This window comes from Amphibalanus amphitrite, unplaced genomic scaffold (assembly GCF_019059575.1).
Source record: "Amphibalanus amphitrite isolate SeventyFive unplaced genomic scaffold, NRLGWU_Aamphi_draft 000044F_arrow, whole genome shotgun sequence".
NCBI classification, from domain to species: Eukaryota; Metazoa; Arthropoda; class Thecostraca; order Balanomorpha; family Balanidae; genus Amphibalanus; species Amphibalanus amphitrite.
In genome coordinates, this window is record NW_024881540.1 from 635,874 (window position 1) to 660,054 (window position 24,181).

Consider the following 24,181-nt stretch of genomic DNA (forward strand, 5'->3'; position numbering starts at 1 on the left):
AAGGCAGGGAACTTCAAAGCATGCGCATATGTAGATAGCTGATGATTCTCTCTGTTCAAGCACGATCTGGCACTCTGCAGCCTGTTCTGTTCCACATGAGTTGCCGGGACAGCATCACACATGAATTTCTGCATGCTTCAAACAGAAATGCCTTAATTTTCCTTAAAATATATTCATTTTTCACACAAAGACAACAAAAATGTACATGCAGGTGGGTACTGTGGCAAGAAATTACATACAAATGTATTTTGCCATGTAGGTACCCTCCTTTCACATCACAATCATCAATCATAATTAAGAGCACCAAGACGTTCTTTGCGACTTGCGAGCCCAGCCGTGTCAGACCAGCTGATGCAGGGGCTCTGTCACAGGGGGCACAAGGCCCAATGGTTATGTCACAGCACAATGTTGTACAACCTGCTATTCAAGAACACTTAAATCTTGAAAAACCTGTAGCTCTCTTGTCACCTCACTTTTCGCACTCTTGACAAATCACTAATCAGTCAGATCAAGACTGAAAATTGAAGAGGATAAGCTCTTTTGTGGGATGTACTTGCAGTTTCAATTCAATGACATAAATTACTCGAAATTACCATTTAAATTGTACTGTACCATGACGAATCTACCATTGAAAGAAAATTGTATCATGACCCTGCTATAAAAAAACTGAAACAAGCTCCAATTGCATATGATAAATTTGGCGATGTTTATAAATCTTGCTGCCTTAGACAAGCAATTCTTCAATTTGTTTCAATTTCAGTCGAGTTCTTCACCAAAAATCCATCGTATATCGACAACCAATGCCTATCACCGAAATCTTGTAGAAATCCTCAATCCCGCAAAATTTCGCAAGGCCGCTCTTTGTTTACATTATAGTGATGGGCCAATCTGACCGCTCAAGTACTTGTTTTGCGGGAGTAAGTACATTTTTGTCGTTTTTCAAACGGCTATAACTTGCAAAGTATAGCATCAATAGGCATTTTATGTATATCGTTGAAATCGGCAGAGTCTGGAGACTTAACTGATAGGCAATACATTCCGATTCCTTTCAATTTTTAAACCCTGATAATCCCTTTAACAAACAGCAAGATTCTTACAGATAACAAACAGTGTATGTGGTGTGTTTGAGTGGCTCCCATTTCATCATGGGGGCTGTTCAAATATTTCTTACTTGTGTATGAATCGAAATTCATCTATATGTCATTGACATGGCAGAGGCTGAGGAAGAACCGGTTGATCCACGTGTGCCGGTAAGGGTAATCAACTTTGTAATGTAGTTGCGACTTTCGCAGCGTCCCTTGACCCTTAGTAAGTAAACCAAACTAAAACCCCCCTGAGCCCTCATACTGATACCAGTTGATGCCTAAATGGCTATGCAAAATTTGTTGACCCCACCAGCTTTTGTTTGAGGCCAAGGTAGACACTGTGTGATGTTCCATGAAATAGCACCCATGTCCTGTGTTTCAGTTTTGACGAGCTTTGCGTGAAATTGGTGCACAGATCAGTCATCAGTCACACTGGGTCAGTTACACTGAAATCAGTCAGTTACACTGGGCTATAACAGCCTCCAAGCTCCGCCCACTGCGTCCCTACGTCAGCCTTCCGTCACCACACACAGCGACCGCTGTGGCCGGTCGGGACTGGCCACAGCGGACCGTCCACCGCACGCAGCCGTGACGTCAGAGCCCCTACCCCCCACGCCTGCTGGACGCACCGCACATGCCACACACCGCACGCAGCTGTGTGCGGTGCCCGTGAACACCCTTCAGAATAGCAGCGTGCTGCTATCACCGGTGAAACACCACCAGGGTCACTCACATTCAGTCAAGGAAATCACATGTTCAGTCCAGGAAATGGCAAGTGGATTATCTTGTCAGGATTATCTACCAATACCTATGAAGTTTGGAGTTCTGAACCTTTTTCAGAATCTGTGTGCTTGCTTTATTACTTGAGACAGTTATTGGCAGACTTCGTGGCTCTCTATTGAATCTAGGTGACTAATTAATGATCATGGATTATTGTCAATTATATTAGAAATAAATGTGTGATAAATTAAAAAGAAATGGGTCTTCAAGCCTCAGACACCAACCATCCTAGTCCTGGAGTGCCCTCATGACGCACAGCTTCTGGAGGACGTCAAGCACTGCGCGCACACAGCTCACCACGACCCGGGCCGATGGTCTTCAGCTTCACCCTCGGGTACTGAAGGAGAATGCAGCCGTCCTCTCTCACCCACTGCGCTGGATCTTCAGGAAGTCGCTGGACTCCGGTGATGTCCCCCCAGAGTGGAAAATCGGCAACATGACTCGGATATTAAAAAAGCAGATCGCTGCATACCAGCGAGCTACAGGCCGGTCAGCCTGACATCCGTCTGACCGTCTGTTGATAAGGTCCTCGAATCTGTCATCAAGGATGAGCTCCTGCACCATATGTCAACAAACGGCGTGCTTCACAGAGCCCAGCATGGTTTCCTGGCGAAGGGTTCGGGTAGCTCCCAATTGCTTGAGGCACTGGAAGACTGGACTGCCGCCCTGAAAGACCGAACCCCGGTGGATGTGGTCTACCTGGATTTCGCCAAAGCGTTTGACTCGGTGCCACACAAACGTCTTCTCGAGAATCTGAGGTCGTATGGTGTCGGAGGTAAATTTCTCACCTGGATACAGACCTTCCTATTATAGTTGGCCGTCGTCAACGGGTGCTGATTCAGGGCTGCAGCTCGGAGTGGGCACCTGTCTCCACTCAGCGGTGTCCCCCAAGGCTCAGTGTTGGGGCCGACGCTATTCACAATATCCGTCAACGACATGCCATAGAGGTCTCGAGCTATGTGAAGATGTTCGCGAACGACACCAAGCTATACAAGCCACTGACAAATCCATCCGACTGTGGTGATGGTCTGCAGGGTGACCGGGATGCTCTGGCACGATGTTCCTCAAGGGGGCTGCTACCGTTAAACGCAGGGAAGTGTAAGGTGATGCACATGGGCTCAAGAAGCCCTGCGCATGAGTACAGGTTGCCCATCGCCGTGGTAGACGAAGAAAGGGACTTAGGGATCATAATCGACTCGGAGCTGAAGTTCCACTCGCAAACGGCGGCGGCTGTTTCAAAAGCCTCGCAGCTGCTCGCGGTCATCAAGCGATCCTTCGCTCACATCGACGAGACGACCTTACCTTTGCTCTACAAGGCTCTTGTCCGCCCCTTTCTGGAGTTTGGGAACGCCGTCTGGGGTACATTCAGCAAAGGTGACGGGTGACCAGAAACGCTTGGAAAGGTCCAGAGACGCGCCAAGCGTATGCTGGGGTCCAGCAAGCACCTTCCCTACCCCGAGCGTCTGGAGCGTCTCCGACTGCCGTCCCTGTTCTATCGTCGCCGCGGGGGAGATATGCTGACGGTTTACCAGCTGTTCCACGGTGGAATTGATGTGCCGCCAACCACCTTCTTCACCAAGAACGAGATCGAACTGACCAGAGGACACGGGTGGAAGCTGCTCAAACCCTGAGCTGTGACTCTCGCCCGACGAAGCAGCTTCAGCGTCCGCATCATCAGCGATTGGAACGCTCTACCTACTGAAGTCGTTTCGGCCGAAACACTCGACATTCAAGGCACGACTTGGCCATCACTGGGCCCACCTAATTATGTCATGCCACAACCTTAACCCGCGCACCGACGGGGGTCTGCGCCAACTTCGCACCGACGGGGGGGGGGGGGGCGGATGACCGCCCCCCTGAGATCTCGAGAACGAAGCGAGATAGCGACAAGCAGTAAACGGCATCGGATACGCACGGTCAAGATCTACAATTTTTACACAGGTCATTTTCAGGTCAGGTCAAAGATGACGTCACAGGGGTCGAAAAAGTCAAAATGGCGGCGCTAGATATGGAGAGAGTTTTTCTCGAATAACTTTCGAATTAGTCAAGATAGGACCAAACTAAGGGCAGCATCGTGCTCCTCTCGTCAATCCGCATCGAATGATATATATGTTGACCTCGAAAGGTCAAGGTCAAAGGTTGACCTCAGGTCACGTGACCTCGAGGTCATCATGTATATCATTCGATGCGTCTTGACGAGCTGAACACAATGAGACCATCCATGCGGCTGTATCTTGTTCCTGTACGGAGTTATTGGCCAAAAACCTTTGGTGACATTTGATGACGTCACATGACCTCACAGCTTCCCAACAGCAAAACAGACCTCAAGGTAGTGAAGGTTGATCGTACATGAAGTCATGTATGGTATATGGGGCCATTCCTACCCGTTTTAGTGGTAAAAACAGGGAGTTGATTTTTCCCCCATTGACTTATAATGGGGAGGTCGCGAAATTGACCTGACCTTAGGTCACCGATATCAAAATTCCGAGATAGACAAATTGTAGCTACTAATGACCTAATAACATCCTGCGGGCTGCGACTTTCAAAGGCCTCCGACATCTACTGTAGCTCTGGCACGGTGACAAAGTTGCAAAAAAGTGACTTGAGGTTGGGTCATTCAGAGTGACCTGGTGACCTGACCTTAAAAGGAAGGAGGTTCAAACTTGCACACCATGTGTAAAATTGATGAGGGAATAGTTGTACCAAATTTCGCGGCGCTACGCGCCGCGGTTTTCCCGCTATTCGCGAAAAACCTCAGGGGGAGGGGGCGGATATCCGGCCCCCCGTCGGTGCGCGGGTTAACCCGCGCCCTGCTGGGGGTCCTGGATTTCCACGCCCTGCTGGGGGGGGGGGGGTGTTTGAACACCCCCCTTCTAACTCGGCTCCTGGGCCACGTAGCGATACGCGGAAGGCGGCGTTCGAAAGAGCGTCAAAAATAATGAGGAAATCACTTCAGTCAATTTTTTGGTCAGGTCAAAGGTCAGGTCACCAGAGGTCATTGAAGGCAAAATTTCGCCGATTTCCAGGTCGAATGTCGACAATTTCCAAGAAGCCAACGCATAACTCGGGAACCAATAGAACTACAGCTCCGCGGAAAAGCGCATTCGATAGCCCTATTAACGCCCTTTCTGAGTAATTTTCTCAGATTTGACCTAACGTCAACGGTTTTGCCTGCAGGGGGCAAAAACTGCAAAAATAGCCGATTTTTTTCGGAAACAGTTTTTCTGCAATAACTTTTGACCCAAGCATTGTACGAGCTTACTTTTACCGGCATCGTGTTCCTCTCGTCAAGACGCATCGAATGAACTATAACTTGACCTTGAAAGGTCAACTTGAAAATTTGACCTAAGGTCAAGGTCATGACCTGACCGGAAAGGGTCATGTTGCATATCAGTCGATCCGTATCGTCGAGCTGAACACATCTAAGGCGTTTTCATCGCTCTAGCATGCCTCTATCAAAAGTTATTTGCGAAAAACCGTTAGATACCATTCGTGACCTTAGATGACCTCAGGGCATAAACAGGGGTCACGGACACCATTTTCATGTTCAGTGTGTCTAAACCACTTGTAATTCAGTGTTTGGGAGTGTTCATAATGTCTTTCGTCCAAAAGAGGCGCATTTCAATTTTCTCCCATTGACTTATAATGGGGAGGTCGCAAAATTGACCTGACCTTAGGTCATCGATATCAAAATTCTGAGATATACATTTTGTACATGCTATTGCTCTTAGCAATCGCTGAAAGTTTCAAAGCGATCGGTCACTCGGTGTAGCTATGACAGACATTGAAACTTTTTATGAGGTGAGGTCACTTCAAGTGACCTGGTGACCTGACCTTGAATGACCTTGGTCTGAAATTTTCACAACATGTGTAGAATTGATGTGTGATAAGGTGTACCAAAAACGGCGGCGCTCCGCGCCGCCGTTTTTGAGATATTCGCGAAAAACCACAAGGGGGGGGGGTGTTCAAACACCCCCCCAGCAGGGCGCTGGTTAAGAGTCCTGAATGTCTCTGCAAGTACCTCGGTGAGAACGGGACCTATAGGCCAAGTGGCCTTTTCTATCCCGATGACCTTTAATGTAAGGCAAGTGTTGAGTTGCGGTCGAGTGTATTCGGAACACTACACGGCACTACACACACGAGCGTGCGCACCCCGGCACGCAGCCGAGCCAACTGACCCTGACACCGACAGCGCCCCGCGACCCTGGTCGCAGGGGCGGGCCCAGCCGCTCTGACGGGAGGGTCTATCACATCACATCACCTCCCTCCAGACGCTGATGTGACAAACAAACAAAAGAACAGCAGTGAAGCGTCTCAAAACAAACAACTTGACTGGAGATACCAAATAAGAAACACATTTTCAGCCCGTAGTACCGCTGAAAAAAAAAGAAATTAGAAAAGCAATTAGCTAAATTGTATTGTTCCTTTGACTTTGCTATATTGTACGGTTATCGACCCTCAATACATATACGGAACGAGACAGACAAGAAATGCCAGAACCACTGGCGTGAACGATTTTGGAACCGAAGGAAATCGGAAGGATGCTGGCCCTCAGGGATTGCCCCGTGCCGCAGGCCAGGGTTAAGATACGTATTACGTACGTCCCGCCAGGACCCCTGGCAGTTGGCACGGATGACGGACGGTTTCAAGCCGGGAATATCGGAAGGAGACCGTTCTCGGGTGGGGGGAGGTGAGCGTCCCGCCAGAACCGCTGGCGCAGACGGCCCCAACACCAACCAGCGCGGGGACCGAGGTACTTATGTGGCGAGAGCTAGTGTCCAACTGACCGACCGTCCCGGCCACCGCCCCGACGTGACCTCGTATGGGTCATACAAAAGCGTTTATTGATAGAGGCCAAATGACGTCAATGGCCCAATTGTAATTCAAACCCACATAACAGTATGTTCATTGGCATAGGTAGTGCTTGCGAGTTGTCATGCTTACTGACGTAAGCATACTGAAGTGGACAAAACAGATAGAAAACAAATATCAATAAAGGAAATCCTGCAAGCACAGAAATGCAGATGAGAACATGCACATACTTCCCTGGATCAGATGATGATGCATAGTGTAGGTAGCCTAGCCGTTAGGGAGATATGGAGGGAAGAGGACAGAGAGGCTGTTTCGGCCCCTTCCAGTTTCCGCAATGCGGGGGGGGGGCAGTTTAAAAGGAGTGCATGAACACAGCTGTGTCTCTTTTGTCATAAGCCTACCACAGCACATTTTCAAAATAATTTCTCTTCTCAGGTTGAGCTGGAACGCCTGAATGCATCATCAGACGATATCAACAGGCTTGAAAATAAGTTGGAGGTGAGTTGAAGTGAAGTGCATCTATAGCTATTTGATACCTATAGCAGCAGCCAGATGACCAGTAGGCATGCTGATGTTCATGGATACACAAATAGCTACATGCATGCTTCACTATAAACAAGACATGTAATCTTACTATGGCGAGGTGAATTACCATGATAAGCAGTAAATTGTTATCCACACACTTCTGCTGGTTCTCAGGAGGCCAATGCCTTGTTCCGGACGACGCTAAACAACTCGACAGCCAGTCTGAAGCTTCTCTCGCGCCGGCTGGGCTCGGCCGTGGAGAAGGCGAGGCCGTACTATGAGGCGAGGGAGGCAGCGCGCCGCACCCAGCTCGACTGCCACTGGGCCGCCGTGCAGTTCCAACGGGCCAGCGGTGAGCAGCTCCGATCGTATCCCCAAGGGTCCAGACTCCAGCGGGTACTCTCCAGTTCCTTCCAGTCTAGGATCTGCTGACATTGCTCTGCTGCTATCATTGTGTTGCTCAAAGTTTGATATATTTGCATATTCAGATGCTGCAAATACACAAAGATCGTAATGAAAGAAAAAGCACACTAGAGCACTTCTGTCAGAAACTAGCGTTACCGCGTGCAGTTCCCGAATAACGAGCGACTCTCTGGTCCGCCATTCCGGCAGTGCTGCACCAGAACGCGCGCGAGACGATCCGCCTGGCCGAGGAGCGTTTCCTGCCGCGCCAGAGCGGCGCCGACCAGCCGCCGCCGCCGTCGCCCCAGTACCAGTTCGACAGCGCCTGGCAAGAGCTGCTCAACCACGCCACCATGAAACTGCTCGAGGCCGAGCAGCTCAAGCACGCCAGCGAGAGCGAACACCTGCGGCGGGCCAACACCTTCGCCAAGGCGCAGGCCAAGGTTAGCCGCCTGACGCCGCACGGTGGACCAGTGGCCATTGTAAACAAACGCGAATCATTCATTTGCGATGCACGTCACGTTTTTATTTTTCCCCTTGTATGGGAATCGTTGGTCCATCGAAGCAACGCAAGTAATAGATTCCTCGACCTCTCTCAAAATAATTATTACTTTTTGTCAAGATGCATTATAACAGCTTTCACAAAATTGTATGTAATATTATATATAGTAATAATATTTAGTTTATCGGCTAAGATAAGGTAATAATATGCGACGAATAATTTTACGTCGTATCTTGCATCCTCTCTCTTTTGTGTACGTTCATGCGTTTACGCGTAAGGCCACCACTGTATCTCTTGCCAGTTCTTGCCTTAACTGTGTTATTCATACCGAGCCCAGACGTGTGTGACCTGGTGCGGCGCCCTGTCTGCAGTTGAAGCACCTGGAGCGCTCCTTGGAACGGTTCGTGGCGCGCGCCCGGCCCTACTTCGAGCAGCGAGAGGTCGTTCAGCAGGAGCTCCTCAGACAGAAGGCAACTATTCAGCAGCTGCAGCGGACACTGGGCGCCGCCAAGTCCCGATACAGCTCGTCTCTGCGAGAACTGGAGAGCATCTCTGAACAGATTCACGAGCGCCGACGCATGAGGTGATGAACCTTTCCAGAGGGGTTTCCTGTAAACTGCCTAAAACCTCCAACAAAAATATTGAATCGCAAAGCACGTAAAATTCCTTGCTTGTTGTAAAAGAAGACACATCGTGTGGTGGTATTGTTATCGGCCTGTGATCATGGTGACCACGATCAATTAAAAAGACGTTCCTGCGGGCTACTGCCGATATATTAATGCACCGTTGTCCATTCCATGTTTTTTTAATTCCTCATTTTTATTGCTAAATTTACTTTGCAAATCCTTCCATCGCTCGCTTTTTTGCTATCGTCTCTGCTATTATGTTGACTTTTGTAATAGCTGATCGCCGATCGGTTGTGTTGTTAGCGATAGCGATGCTGTGCCGCAGTGGTATGGTTGATATCGGTTGTGTTCGTTTAACCGCAATGTGGTCCGTCCAGGGAGCTGAAGCCGGACCTGGTGTCGATGGACCTGGGCGCCGCTGAGCTGGACGCTGGGATAGAGCTGGACGGCGAGTCGGCCACTAGCGACTATCAGGAGGACTTCCGACTCAGCCAGGTCAGTCAGGCACCCGTCAGTCGGCACACAAACTACAAGGATCACAAAATTATTTATTTTGTGATTTTGACAAAATAATTTCATTCCTTTTTATCCAGACATCTTGCTATCACAGGAAAAAAAGAATGAAACAATCAGATTTTGATTCTTTGATAATAGTACATAGCAGATTTCCGGCTTCCACCCTCATAAAGAAAACAATACGAACAAATGCACTGAAAGAATAATGTTCGGATGTGTTTGCTGTCATGCATTGCTATTATCTGAACAATTATGTGCGTAAATATTGCAAGCTTTCTGCTTTCAGTTGCAGCAACGAACTGGGTCGTACTCGTAAATATCCAATATTATCAAAAAAGTTATGCCAGTATCAGTCCGTTGTCGCTGCTCCCCTTAACCCCAACAAACAATGATTACGTAAAACAGTGATGCAATGAGACCATTTTGTCATGCATCCGGCTACTGCTAACGTGCTGGCTCGTATCTGGCGTTACTAATTTCCTCTCCTTGTGTGTGCGTGCAGGAGCAACAGTACTGGGCGGATGTCCGGGAGCAGATCGAAGCCATGTCGGCCGGTATGTACGCCGGGAGGGGTGCTGCAGCGCCGGCGGGCCCGCAGGCGCCGCTGGCAGAGCCGCCGAGCGCCGCTCTCCGCAGGAGGCGGACGCTCTCGGAGCCGGGCGGCGGCCAGCTGGGGTCCGGCGGCGAGCGGAGGCGACCGCCGTCGGCCGGCTGGTAACCTCACCGAGTGTGGTGCCACATCAGTCTGAATGTTTGGAGAGGACATGTAGCGATACGGCAGCTGTCCGCGTCTGGGCACTGTGTGTGATACATGGGACGCCGTCCGCGCCGGACGGTGGTAGGTATAGTAGACACAGGACACAGCTGTCCAGAACTGAGGATAGGGTGGGCTCACCCGCCGGCCGGCCGCTCAGAAGAGATGCGTTCCCTGGACGTGACCCGGTCCCGCTCATCCCGTCCGGTATATTGACTATATGGAGGACTACTATCACACTTCACAGTGCGACCTGCTCGACAATTTGTACCCTATGGTACGCTCTGTAGGTTTAGAACGGCTCCGTCCATAGATCCCGATTCCTTGTGCAGCTGCACTGCAGCTTTTCAGGTTCATGTTTACTGAGCCTAGCGGATGTCGGTTGTTTATAAGTAGTGCAATAGTGGGTGACTTAGCCGCCCGTAGTAAGTGCAGCTGGATAGCAGCTTATCAGGTTCATGTTTTCTGAATCTGGCAGCAGTCTGTAAGTTTAACTTGTACATACACCGGTTAGCATTGCTTTTCTATTGAGAAGCGTGTTGACTTACTTAGTTAGGTATTGTTATCGGCAGCGCATTTTTGCAGCGTGATAAGTCCCGAAAGCCTGCAGTGCGATTATCGTTATGGGCATTGAGTCTTGTGAGTTAGCTTAGTGATAATGATGCTGGTAGGCATGCTAAAATGTTCATGAATATGTATTGTCGAGTTAAGGTGAAAAGACATTTGTAAGGTTTATGTGTACATGCTTAAACGACTTCTCATATTTTCCGAAATTTTCTTCAGAATTGCCGCTTCAGAGAGTCGTGGAACAATCTGTACCTACCTATGTTCTCACTCGCAATTCACTGATGGTTGTGCCGTCCTGAATTTTGGTTATACAGGCCAAGGCGTCGGTCAAGACCATGGTATGTTATGTATTTAGCACACGAACTAATAACGGTGTCGTGGTGTGGTATCTGCTGCAAAATGTTTATTAGAATATCTAATAATAACATCTACCGGAAGTTCTATCGCTGTCTTTTGGCATGATGGAATGTCATGAAGTCGCCTGGAAAATAACATTCAAGTTTCTCCTTCACGCACATATTTTTTATCGCATATATAGTACCACTTCACCACCACATGTAACATTGGTGTAATTTATAAATAGAGAACGACAAATGCATTACGGATGCCGTCTATTCTATCATAAATTCTTATTCACGTAGGAACGTAGGTACGAACCAAGATTCTTCAAGATATACGAACTTCTTCTTTGATGCCTATGGACGTTGCATGGAAAGAATGGGACCAAAAGTCGGCATTGCCCCCCCCCCCCCCTTTATATTGAAGGTGTTCCGCCGCTACTGGGATGAAGCAACCTAGCAATTAAAACATCTTGTCAACGCTTTTTTACCATCTTTCCTCCGGACTTCGAATCGCACACATGCCGACTGTGTTGACCTATACCCAAGATTCTTACAGATATACCTATACCTATAGGTACCCTGGTGTTGACATCGGTCATCGACCATAAATAAATATTATTAAATGCGCCTACTTTTCTCTAGTAATCAGATGTGATGAATGCCATGGAAAAAAATAGATAAGTCCAGAGTAACAGAGGCATTGTGCGCAAATATTTGTGAGAATAATGTTGGTCAAATGTGGTCACATTATTCATCATTGAAATGGACAGACAAGTACCAGTCCGAATCCAAGGCTAAATTCACGAACTTCAATAGTGCGCCATTATTGTACTTCACGTTCAAATGACGTCATAACCAGTTTTTTGAGGAGGACGTCAACACGGTAGGTGGTAAATAGGGTAATTACATAAGAAATATGCTAATTTAACCGATTTTATCATACTTGGTGTAAGATGGGGTGCTATCATCAAAGTGCTTTTCACTCATCAAAATGGGCCACCTGAATTTGAGGTGTTTGAGATCTAAGATTGATGAAGTCGTGACCTTACCTTAGCTCAAGTTTTTTTGATTAGGTATCTTTTATCCATTAATTTATCTATGTAGGGAGACGTTTACACCCTTAATGCGCATATAATGTGAGGGGACATGTCAAATAGCAATTTCGGTCAAACATGGTCTGGTGATATAGGTCAGCCCGCCAGACAGGTGAAGGAGTATTTGGGCAAGGATCATGAAAGTCCTCCTCAATATTCAGGGTAGGTGTAAAATCAATCAATTTGAGGCTACTGAAGGTCCTGTCATGATCTGCCGCTTTTTGCTAGAGTTAGTAGCGAAAAATTGAGGGTAGTCTGTTTGACCCCTTCTATATATAAAAAAGACTATATTCAAATACACAATTAAAAGACAGAGCTTTCGGTAACAAATACCTTGATCACTGTGTGTGCTGAAATGAAAATGACCCCTTCTATATGTACGATGTGATTGGGTTTGTATCAGTCCTTGTGTGTCTCAAGGTAAATTTACTATACAAGTGTTAGTGACAAAGTTAAAGGAAGTTTGCTTCAAATTTGTTGCTATCTTATTATGTGGAGTGGACCAATGGCTCACATGGCTGTCTTTTTTGCAGTTGTTCACTTTAAATAGATGCGTGACTCCTGAGCCTTTGTGTGATTTCTGATCACCAGCCAACTGAAGGATGACATAATACATGTATTTACAGAGTATAAAGAACCCTGAAGTAGGTGATACTTGAAGAACAAAATGACGGCCTCAAATCAAGAGGACTTGGCACCAGAAGAAGATGAAGACTACTATAGTCTCCTGAACATTCCTAGAGATGTATGTTTTTCCCACTGTCATTGAATACTTAGATTGGACATGTGCAACAATTTTACTAGAAAAAAATGATATTTGGCATATAGCTTTCATGATAACTGGTACATTATATTTTCATTGGTTATTATTGACAGCTGATCCCTGCATCTTTTCAGTGTTGGTTGTGCTTGGTGGCAGGAAATGTTTCATATTTTATCAGGATCTATTCACTGAAGGCTACCACTCATTTTTTTGTGCCTTCTGTTTGAGCCAGGCGGTGCTGAGACCCTAGGGCCTAGTTGGCACTAAATAAGCACTCTTTATTTGCTTCTGATGGGGATGTTAGAGCACCTATTTATTATTCCATAAAGCCAAGTGCATACAGTTTATTTTTGAATGAGGAGCTTTAAAGTACAACCTATACAATAAACTCCTTCAGTTTTTGTTCTGGGATTGGAATTCAGATCATTCAGAAAGCTGAGCAAATTTATCTAAAATATGCAGTGTCGATTGATTGCCAATTGTCTATACTTTTGTGATTGTGAACTTAGTCATTAGTGTTCTGCTGGGGCTGATACCCAAGACCAGAGTCCCCAAGCCACTATATATAATCTGTCATTGCTTCATGTAACTTATATCCATTTATGACTTGATTGGTAAATTTCAGGCGCCACAAAGCTCCATTAATGATGCATACCGGCGGCTCAGTCGCCTCTACCACCCAGACAAGCATGTCGTGGCAGAGCAAAAGCAGCGGGCTGAGGTCATGTTTGGCAAAATCAAAACTGCCTATGAAGGTGAGGCAACTTAACCAGTGAGGAGACCCATTCCACATTTTTTCTACCCTGCATAGATCTGCCTCGCACCTCTAGCAGCTGCATATTTTTTACTTACAAGCAGGAACTCATAAAAGAATGTGCCTAATTGGTGATTTGATCTGCTGGTGATAATTTTGGTTTGATTTCTGTGAAAATGACTACTTTACAGGCTGATAAAACGCTGCCAGTGTTAAATATCATTGTTCGTCTAAACTGGGCTGTTCTGACTGTGTGCCCGGCCTCTCGGCAGTGCTCAGCGACCCCCATCGGCGCGCCATCTACGACAGTGTCGGCGTGGCGGGCCTGCGCACCGAGGGCTGGCAGGTGGTACAGCGCACTAAAACGCCACAGGAGATCCGAGACGAGTACGAGCAGTTGGCCAGGTGAGCCGCGCGCCAGAGCCGACGGGGACGCGGCTACCACCACATGGATACCACCGCCGGGCACCGGGGACACACGGCTACCACCGACGGTCGCCGGAGCAGCATCGGAATTGCCATTTTTCGATAAATGCGCTTTGTTTCACAATTTTGTTCCTGGTGTGCTAAGATCTGATGGTTCATGCTGGTCACTCGAGCGAGTGCACGTTTTTAAAGTGTTGCTGTGGGGTTCATAACTTATCACAGCCGAAGGTGCCCGTGTGGGTTTTGCATCTTTTCAATTGCTACTGTTCACCAAACACTGGTGTACACCGAATTTTGCGGTCATTTTTGGTGCATTTACCCACGCATCTGTGTCGCCTGTCGGTGTCCCCGCTAGTGCCAGAGTGTCTCTCTGTTTGTAATGCCGTCGTTGGATCTTCTGTTTGGTTTCGGCAGGGAACAGGCGGAACGGCGCCTGTTGCAGAGGACAAACCCAAAGGGCTCAGTGACGCTGTTCATCAATGCCACCGACCTGTTCTGCAGCTACGGGGATGAGCTGGACGACGACGAACTGTAAGTGTTGCCGTATTTCGAGCTCCATAATTGTTGGCGTTTTTATGTTCTATTTTCGCCGCGAGGACGATTGGCCCAGCAGCTGTACGGGTGCTTCTATTTGACTGTGTTCTGTGCTCGCAACATTGATGACTGAAACTGATCATCAGTCATGTATTGGTATCTGTTGACGGTGTTGACCGTGTTCCATGCATGATAGCGTTTGTCCCGATGCCTGTTAACAGCTGTGTTCTGCTCTCGGCAGGGACGACTGGCTGCTGCCCCAAGTGGAGGTCACCGGCATGTCTTTCACGCAGAGCATTGAGGCTCCGCTCACTCTCCGCGACACTGCCACAATGTCCGGTGAGAACCGTCAAAGGAACTTCCGAAGGTACTTCTAAAACCAGCGGTAAACAAAAAATAAGTATTTTTGCAATGAGCTTTCGAGTCGAGGGTTACTGTCGAAGAGAGGGCAGCAATTGGTCTGTGTTCCCACTGAAATCCTTATGGATACCCTGCGTAACGCCACTTCCAGATCATTTCTAGACTCCACTGATATCTGTCCATTCGCCCCGACACCCTCCCCCTTGCCTGTCCGACGATATTATGGTAAAATCGGTAATTGGATGCCCTTGTCACACCTTCTGTCATACTGTGCCCTGTAGGCACTGTATATTTGATAACGGTATAGATCGGGCTTAGAATTGACAAGAGCGTTATATAGGGTGCAGATATTAGGAAATTATAATGCATTTTATCTCATTAATTTAATGTCCCATGGGTCAAACATAAACACCAGTGACGGCTGAGTCATAGACTCATACGGCCGTTCTATCTGCTCCCAGGTAATCTGTCGACGTCGAACGGCACCGGTCAGGGCCAGGTGAGCTGCTCAGTTCGCCGGCTCTTCTCGGACCGCTGCTGGGCAGAGGCCGAGCTGGGGGTCGGCGACGGTCTCATGGTGTCGACACGCGCCTTCCGCTCGCTGGGCCGCCACCTGCACGCCACCGGACACGGGTTCATCTACCTGCTGCCGAACGGGCTCGGCCGCGTCGGACTGCTCGGCTGTAAGTTGCTATAATCGGTCGTGGTCTTCGAAGAGTCGCTCACATTGAACATAGGCAGGTGGCTAGAGAGGGTGCTTCAGTTATAACGTTCATTTTAGGCGCGTTGTAAATCTGAATGCTAGTAAAGCTCTTGCAATTTGAGAGAAGTAAAATATTTGAGAGCCTTTCCAACTAAGCCTTCTTGTCTACGGTCTACTTCGCTGATTGCTATTCCTCTGGCTATTCTTGGTATTGTGCTGGCGTGTGTTTTTGTATTGAGACGTTGTCGACTGTCGTTGTGACGCTGTCGATGTCGTTGCTCTCCCGCAGCTTTGGGCTGCCAGCTGGACCGCCGCACGGTCGGGTACCTCAGCTACCGGGTCGGCCGGCCGGCCGGCGTTCAGGCCATGGTGGTTCGCGAGACGGAGCACAGTCGCCAGTCGGTCAGTCTGTACGTGGGCGTACCGCACAGCTACGTCACCGGCAGTCTGACGGTCACACTGCCAGAGGCAGACGTCAAGGCCAGACTCGTCGCCAAGTGAGTGTCGCCAGCGCGAGGGGCAGGTCACATCTCGGTGGATTAATATGTGGGAGGGAAAACTATGAGCCAATAGTAAATGCTTGTAAGTGTTATCTGGTTTAATATTGGTTCCTTATTTTCGGTCATGTCGAAAAAATTGGTATTCATGACGCTGGGCGGGATTATTGACCAGTGACCAATCTGTTCCTACAGGGGTGGCTCCTTCGGTTTTCTTGTCGAGTGCGGCCTGGACAAGAAGATAACTGAGCTTAGCACACTGGGCGCTACTGTCAGTGTCGGTCTTCCCACAGGAGTCGCCGTCAAACTCAGGTTAGTGCTGATTCAGTCGACGATTGACGCTATTCTGTCTTGAGACTTGAAACTTGGGTGAGGCAGAGCTAACCACTTATTGCTATGCGTCCTCAATTTATAACTTTTACTCAAGGCCAATAAGTTAAATGCATATACCTATAATATATTATATATGTGAACTGCTACGAATATCGTACGACGACAGTGTAGTAGAATATGCTTTGCATTGATGCCGCTCATATGATCGAATCACGACGTTTTACATCTGTCTGCTGGAAGGTTGAGTCGGGCCAGTCAGACATACACTTCGCACGTGCGTCTGTCTGACGAGCTGCAGGCCAGTGCCGTGTTTTACGGCACCGTGGTGCCTCTGCTGGCCTGGACGGCCGTCAACAGGCTGCTGGTGGCACCATACGTCAGCCGGCGCCAGAAGGAGGAGGCCCAGCGGCGCCGAGAGGCCAACAGGGAGAGGTGAGATAGCTCACACTGACAGGAGGGGTCTGACAGCACACAGGGGCAAGGGTGGTCCCAGCTCGACAGCAGTGATCACTTTCGCTGCCAGGTCAACGTTCGCCCCTTCGCTGCGGTGCGCGGCGCTGGCTACATCATCGCTGGTGGACGCATCGCGGCCGACGGAGGTGGGGCGAAGGGAGCGGCCTCGGCCCCTGCCTGCCGCCCGAACGCCTCCCTCGGGGGCGCAAGCCCCGCCCACGCGCCTCACCTTCTCGTGGTGGGGGTGTTTGCACCAAGAGGCGCATCTGCCGGAGTCAACCGACGACTTCAGCTGCGACCGAGTCGCACACCGTCAGCGCGGCCCCCGAGTGGGGGGCTGCGCCTAAATGAATAGCCGACGGGAGCTGCGGTCCGCGTCCCGACCACTGGGCGCGGACCGCGCCGGCGGCGATGCGAGGGGAGGCGCTGCCGCCGGCCACAGGAAGGAGAAGGAGGACGAGACACTACCGACAAAACCAGAGACGGACACCAAACAACCCACCAGAAGAGTCACCAGAGCCATGACAAGACAAGAAGGAACGGCCGATGCCCGAGCAACTGCAACCACTGAAAGTGCAACTCTGCGTAAGGCAATGGCGCAGCTTATCGAGGCAGGAAAGCAGTGTCCCACGGAGGACTTCCAGTTGTGCACAACCGTGGAGGCGGAGACGCTACGTGAAACGATGAAGCGACTCATCCAACGGGGCAAACAGTGCACGGAGGAGGAATTCCGACTCGACAGTGGACTGCTCGAGACGTCAACAGACAAGACGGAACCTGAACCACAAGACATGCCAGCCTCCGGTCCACCGAGACGTAACTCACCTCGCAACACCCGAAGACAAGATACTCAGAGCCCTGCAGAGGACACACGCGAGGATCGGCCGAGGGACGGGGTCGTGGAGCAAGCCGAGCCGGAGAGGCCCCGTCCCTTCGCCGCCCTTGTGAGTGCAGCCAGAGCGCTCCCACAAGAGGACTACCGGCCACCAGAGCATCTGACACGAACAATACGAAGTACAAAACTAACTCACAAGGCAGAACTACACATAATTCAGTTGAACGCTAACGGCATCGGTGCAACAGAGAAGAGGGCAGAGATCCTACGATACGCCGAGGAACAAAAGGTAGATGTCCTCTGCCTCCAAGAAACCAACCTCCGACAGGGACAGGAGACCCCGAAGTTCGAGGGATGGGAGGTGGCGGCGCGGGCTGACAGAAGACAGCATCGAGGAACGCACGCCGGAGAATCCCATGGATACGGAGGTGTCCTGACCCTGGTCCGTAGAGGATGCGGCTTCGGCTTCGAACCGATAGCGTACGACGTACGAGACCAAAACTCCGACGCGGTCATGATAGATATCCAATCAACGACACGAACTGTAAGGCTGCTAAACGCGTACATAGCCACAGTAAAACCAAGTCACGAAGACACGAGAAGGGACGAGTTCAACCCGGACAGCCTCCCCCAGGGAAGAAACGTCATCATTGCAGCGGACATGAACGCACATCATGAACTCTGGGACTCCAACCGTGCGAGAGACCCCAGAGGGGGCAGGATCGCCGAGTGGATGGACCAACATGACATGTGTGTGCTCAACTCCGGAGCACCGACGAGACATGATGCGAGCGGTAGAGGCACCACACCAGACGTCACAATCTGCCATGCCGCCCTGAGCGGCGGGATCGAGTGGTGTATCGGGGAAGACCTGGCGTCGGACCACCGCCCGCTACACATCAAGGTGGAAATGCAAGTCAAGACGCCGCCCCCAGCAAAGAGAAGAGCGAGACTGTGCCTGCGGAAAGCAAACTGGACACTGTACCGAACACTGACCGACCACAAATTCAAGCACAAGCTACGCCGCATGACATCGACCGAGGCAGCGACAAGAAAACTCACTAGAATCATGGTCCAAGCGGCAGAGAAAGCCATCCCTCGCGTGCCACCCCGGAGAAACGCGAAAGCATGGTGGTGTGAAGAAGTCGAAGAAGCCGTGCAGCAAAGAAGGGAAGCCCGAGACGCCCTGAGGAGAGACCCTGGAAACGAAGATCTGATGGCACAATGCACAGAGAAAACCGCACAAGCGAAACAAGTTGTAAAACGTGCAAAGCTGAACGCATGGGCCCGCGAATGCGAGAAGATGGACGCGGCGACAGACAACTCGCACCTCTACTCCACAATCAAGGCGATGGATGGTCGCGGGAAGAAGCAGGGATCGACAGCTATCCTGAAAGTGCACAGAAGATCTGCAAAAACAGCGAAGGAAAAAGCAGATGTCATGGCTAAACACTATGCCTAAGTCAGCCAATCACAATACTCAACCTCAAACCAGGAACTCAGAGACCACCAGAAGGCCAGACGACAGGCGGTGAACAAGGCGGTAGCCCAACCATGCAAGCAACACCCAAACTGCCGGGGCAAAGTCTGCCGTCCCTACAGCCTGACGGAGCTGGAAGTGGCCCTGTCTCACATGAAAACAGGTGCCCCCGGCCCGGACGGAGTGATGCCACAGATGCTGAAGGAACTCAGCACGGCGGGCAAGAAGACGCTCCTCAGAGTGCTGAACAAGAGTCTAGCATCGGGAGAGGTGCCCACCGCCTGGCGCAGAGCCAAGATCATACCGATTCACAAGAACGGGAAACCCCCGGAACAGCCGTCGTCGTACCGCCCCATCAGCCTCCCCAGCTGCATCTGCAAACTGGCCGAACGCCTCCTCCAGGGCCGACTGGCGTACCTGCTCGAAGCGAATGGTACCCTCGTCCCAGAACAGGCGGGCTTCAGATCCGGCCGGTGCACAGAGGAGCAGATTGCCCGACTCGGCCAAGATATCATGGATGCCATGGAAGCGAAGCCCACCAAGAGAACAGTCCTGGTGGCTGTAGACATGACTGCCGCGTACGACCGTGTCAACAAAACCAGTCTGCTCTACAAGATGACGGACATGGATGTTCCACCATGTATGATGAGGTGGATCAGGAACTTCCTGGCAGATCGAAGAGCCAGGGTGGCATGGGACGAGACGGCATCCGCAGAGGTGAAGATGCGGGAGGGCCTGCCGCAGGGAGGAGTGATCTCACCGCTCCTGTGGCTCTGCTACATCAACGACCTGGCACCAGTGCTGCGGCGGCACGACGTGCAGATCGACATGTACGCAGACGACCTGATCATCTACGCCAGTGACAGCAGCGTCCCCACAGCCCAGGCCAAGGTGCAGGCGGCAATGGACGAAGTAGAGGAATGGGCCTACGCCTGGAACATGACAATCAGCGCCACCAAAACCAAGACAATCTTATTCACCTCCAACGTACACGAAGTAAACTCAAAGAAAAAGGTGGACATCTGTCTGGGGGACACGACCATACAGCAAACCAGCGAAGTCACAGTGCTGGGAGTCGTCTTCGATACCCAACTGTCTTTCACCCAACATGTACAGCAGCTGAAGGGCAAGCTGGCAAAGCGACTGCAAGTCACCAAGGCTCTGGCGGGAACCACGTGGGGCTGCAGCTCAGTAACCCTGCGAAGGATGTACTGCCAGTTCATCCAACCCGTAGCGCTGTATGGAAGCGCGGCGTACATGTCGCTGAGCCGGAAGACGAACAGGGAGAAGATGGACCAGGTCGCGGCCGCCGGAGCCCGAATCATCACGGGCTGCCCCGCCGGCACGAGGACGAGGGTGGTGATGGCGGAGGCCAACATCCGGAGCATCTCTTCTCTGGCTGAAGAACAAGGCGCGATCCTGAGAGAGAGGGTCATCCGTCTCCCTGACAGCGTCCCGGCCCGACAGACGGTCACCAGGAAGATGAGGAAGCGGCTCGTGAACCGGCAGACCTGGCGCGAAGAAGCGACCAAGATCGCGAAGGAAGCGCTGCTCGAGGAGACGGAGAGGGAGGCAATGTCCCTGCCACCGCGCCCCCCGTGGCTGTCGATGGGGAAAGGAAGGATCAGCTTCCACACGGAATCTGGTGACACCACCTCCAGGCATGACCCACCGGAAAGAAGGCGAGCGGCAGCGGAGCGCGTCCTGGAATCCCTGCCGCCCACGGACTCAACCTACTACACTGACGGTTCCACGGAGAAGGGGTTTGGAGTTGGCGAAAGGGGAGTTGTCCGCATCGAGCAAGGCCGAGGCAACGCGACCTGGAGCGTACCGGCCGGCAAGTGGTCAAGCTCGTACCGGGCCGAGCAAGTGGCTTTCCTGGCAGCTGTGAGGGACGCAGCGGGAGCCCCAAAGGAAGTCAAGACGACCCGCCTGTGCACCGACTCACTCTCACTGGTAACCTTCCTCAAACAGGGTACCAGAGGGCCCACCCCAGAAACCCTTACCGAGATATGGACAGGCCTGAACCATCTCAGTCGCAGAAAAGTGAACATACAAATCGTCTGGATCCCTGGCCACGCAGACATCGCGGGAAATGAGCAGGCAGACCAGGCAGCAAACACCGGAAGGACCCTCCCTCAAGAAACGGCCAAGATCGACCTCCCGTCGGCGAAAGTGGCCATCCGTGGTGTGTGCTGGAAGAAATGGTCTGGCACGTACCACACCACCGTGCCCCCGGAGCACACACACCGGAGAGCGACGGACGGGCGCTGCCTGAAGTATGAGAGTGAATGGGCCAGACGGGACCAGGTTCTGCTCCATCAGCTGCGAGCGAACCGCTGTCCACTGCTCCAAGCCACACTAGCCAGATGGAACAGGCCGGACACCGACGGCCTGTGTCCCGAGTGTGGCGTGCCGGAGGACACGGAACACGTGGTCTGAATGCCCGAAATACCAGGCGGCGCGGTCTGCGCTCCTCGGCCACACCCCGACACTGACGGTGCTACAAGAGGACCCGGACGCGGTGCTGAGGTTCTTCAGGAGGACTGGCCTCCTGCCGGAGGCTCGATGATCGGCCCGCCGGAATCGCCGGACAACAGAAGAAGAAGGTCAACGTTCCACCCGCCAGACTCCTGATCCATGCCACGAGTTTGTTTAGTGATGTGCGTATGTACGACACATGCGTACTTGGAAGATCCTTCTATTATGTGTGCCGAGTGCCACTTATTCCTTACATGACTGAACGTAGCATTCATGATTGGCTGCCTCTTAGAATATAAAACAATTACTGCTTCGTGCTCACGAATCGGATGGGTCCGCTGCTAGCATTACACCCAGTGTTATTCTCCCGTCAAGCAGCCTGATCGTTTGCTATCGGCAGGACGGCGGCGAAGCGCAGGGAGGCGGAGGCTGCCGTCAGTCTGATGCGCGAGACGGTGGCCAGGATACGGCAGGCCGAGGAGCTGCGCAGGGGACTCGTCATCACCGCCGCCTGGTGAGCCAAATGATGACCTGACGATCCGAAACAGCTGCCTACCAGATGGGTAGTGCGGCGGCAGAGACACGGCGCGAATGGAGGGGGCTCCTGGATGTGATAGTTTAGCTTCGAATCGGGTTTTTATATTTTTTCCTCCACGGGGCATGATTTTTTGCACAATTCGTGTTGGAATCTCATGGAGCATTGTCTAATATATTTATCAATGATTCACGGTCTTTTCTGCGCTATTGACCGACTGTGATTATTCGTACGTGTAGGTACGGTCGCATTGTGCAGGCCGGCTCGGGTGACCAGGCCAACGGTGGTATGGAGGATCTGGTGGACGTCACCATCCCGCTGCAGTGCCTCGTCACCGACTCCAAACTGATCCTGCAGGAGGGAACCAAGGTCGGTGGGGACTGGGTGATTACGAGCGAGCGAGCGCAGCGAGCGAAGCGAGTCTTTTCAATATAACGGAAAAATCTCAGTATGAGCGGCCCGGCCCGGCCCGGCCTGTAACGCTTTTGAGAGGCTTATACCTCAGCAACCGCTAGACCGATTGGCCTGCGGTCTTTTTTGCTGGGTAGCCCCATCCCTTCTACCCCATAATTGACTACTTTTGATACATCTCAGTGACCGTCGTGGCACGTGCCACGTGAAAAGTCAAGGGTGTTCAAGCTGTTTTGCAAAAGTACCTAGTGATTTTTAGAGGCTCATATCTCAGCAGCCGCTTGGGCGATTGGCTTGCGGTAATTTTTGTAGGGTAGCAGCATCCCTTCTACCAAAAATAGGATACCCCCGATGCATGTGTGTCACCCCCAGTGCACGTGCAAAATACAACAATAAGAGGTGTCAAATTTGTTCCCATTTTAATAACTCGGTAATTTAATAACTCGGTATTTCAGAGCCACCTGCCGGGCTTCTTTGACCCGGCGCCGGACACAGAGAAGAGCCTGCAGGTGGAGTACCTGTTCCACAACGCGCGGCACCAGGTGACCGTGGCCGACACCGACCCGCTGCGAATACCCAAACCATGTGAGTCGCCGGGCCGCGTGTGTACCGTCTGTCGGGCCGTACAGGCAGTCGCTCATCGACAGTACATAGTCTCAATCAGTCCACAATTATATGTGTGGGCAACTCATGTTGCAACATTTATCATCAAAATATGTTCGTAAGCCGTTCAAACTTACTTTGAAATTTAATTTGCTGCTGACACCGTCAAAGCGAAACTTATATGACGCCATGAGATACAATGTCGGATTTGCATTATGCTCAGAAATGGTTTGTTCTCACTCACTCACTCACTCACTCACTCACTCACTCACTCACTCACTCACTCACTCACTCACTTTCCTCTTCTCTTGCAGCTCATCGAACAGAATCGTGACCCCAGTCAGTCCACTAGTCGACTAGTGCAATGAGCCGTACCGGCGCGCGCCCACCCCTGGCCAGCCTGGCGCCTCGAGCCGCACGCTGTGGCCGGACCGGCGCTGCCGCCTGGATGATACCAGGCCTACATGAGCGACTGCCGATTACGCAATATGGTTCACAATACACGAGAGCGAGAGAGCGAACGACGCCACTGTTTGCATCGTGCCAGGGAGCTGTGAATGGGCGCTGGTGTAGTCAAAGCCATGGGCGCAAGAGGCAGTTATACCCCTGAGACTTGAGAGGTCTACGAGGCTCGATATACGAGGCTCATAGATATGTTTTTCCGTTACCGGGACCCGGGTTACTGTAGTTGTTGGAGTGGTGGATTGATGTAACTCGACGCACAAGATCAGGTCGGGCTCGGCTGAACGGGCTGATTGCTAATAAGTACCACTTCAAATGATTCCCAACCGGGTGGTGAATTGCCTGCTTCACAGTTGTGGCATGCATCTGATTTGCATAATGGGACATTCGGAGCAGGTTCGCTACCACTGGGCACTGGACATGGCCAGAGAATCTTAGCCGGGATTTGGGCGACGATTGCGTCTGCGTGGCTTGCTCGATCTACTGGAAAAGCTTCAGAGCGGAGGTATTATGCGCGACTATGTTGGATCATACACCTCTACGATTC

General features: G+C 51.1%; 2 protein-coding genes across 7 annotated transcripts; both read left to right on the forward strand.

The window, feature by feature from the left end:
- The first annotated feature begins 918 nt into the window (after positions 1 to 918).
- Positions 919 to 11,010, forward strand: LOC122377423 (SH3 domain-binding protein 5 homolog). Its single transcript, XM_043357427.1, has 7 exons — positions 919 to 1,250; positions 7,113 to 7,175; positions 7,377 to 7,554; positions 7,815 to 8,047; positions 8,478 to 8,689; positions 9,110 to 9,227; positions 9,751 to 11,010. The coding sequence occupies exons 1-7, from the start codon at positions 1,209 to 1,211 to the stop codon at positions 9,964 to 9,966; spliced, it is 1,062 nt and encodes a 353-aa protein (XP_043213362.1). The 5' UTR covers positions 919 to 1,208; the 3' UTR covers positions 9,967 to 11,010.
- A 736-nt stretch (positions 11,011 to 11,746) lies between these two features.
- Positions 11,747 to 23,697, forward strand: LOC122377424 (dnaJ homolog subfamily C member 11-like). 6 transcript variants are annotated; one of them, XM_043357428.1, is made up of 14 exons: positions 11,747 to 11,793; positions 12,631 to 12,749; positions 13,393 to 13,522; positions 13,794 to 13,926; positions 14,362 to 14,478; positions 14,723 to 14,820; positions 15,303 to 15,524; positions 15,834 to 16,041; positions 16,237 to 16,353; positions 16,615 to 16,806; positions 22,024 to 22,137; positions 22,398 to 22,527; positions 23,025 to 23,154; positions 23,487 to 23,697. In XM_043357428.1, the coding sequence occupies exons 2-14, from the start codon at positions 12,672 to 12,674 to the stop codon at positions 23,504 to 23,506; spliced, it is 1,689 nt and encodes a 562-aa protein (XP_043213363.1). In that variant the 5' UTR covers positions 11,747 to 11,793; positions 12,631 to 12,671; the 3' UTR covers positions 23,507 to 23,697. The 6 variants fall into 6 exon arrangements, with proteins under 6 accessions (XP_043213363.1, XP_043213364.1, XP_043213365.1 ...); XM_043357429.1 differs by having other exon boundaries at positions 11,773 to 11,800; XM_043357430.1 differs by having other exon boundaries at positions 11,785 to 11,809.
- The last annotated feature ends 484 nt before the right edge of the window (positions 23,698 to 24,181 follow it).

Coding starts and splice junctions, on each gene's coding strand:
- LOC122377423 (XM_043357427.1), top strand. CDS start 1,209: ATGGCAGAGGCTGAGGAAGAACCGGTTGATCCACGTGTGCCG. Junction 1,251..7,112: donor CGGTTGATCCACGTGTGCCG/GTAAGGGTAATC, acceptor TTCTCTTCTCAG/GTTGAGCTGGAACGCCTGAA. Junction 7,555..7,814: donor GCAGTTCCAACGGGCCAGCG/GTGAGCAGCTCC, acceptor CCATTCCGGCAG/TGCTGCACCAGAACGCGCGC.
- LOC122377424 (XM_043357428.1), top strand. CDS start 12,672: ATGACGGCCTCAAATCAAGAGGACTTGGCACCAGAAGAAGATGAAGAC. Junction 16,807..22,023: donor CGAGAGGCCAACAGGGAGAG/GTGAGATAGCTC, acceptor TGCTATCGGCAG/GACGGCGGCGAAGCGCAGGG. Junction 22,528..23,024: donor TCCTGCAGGAGGGAACCAAG/GTCGGTGGGGAC, acceptor TCGGTATTTCAG/AGCCACCTGCCGGGCTTCTT.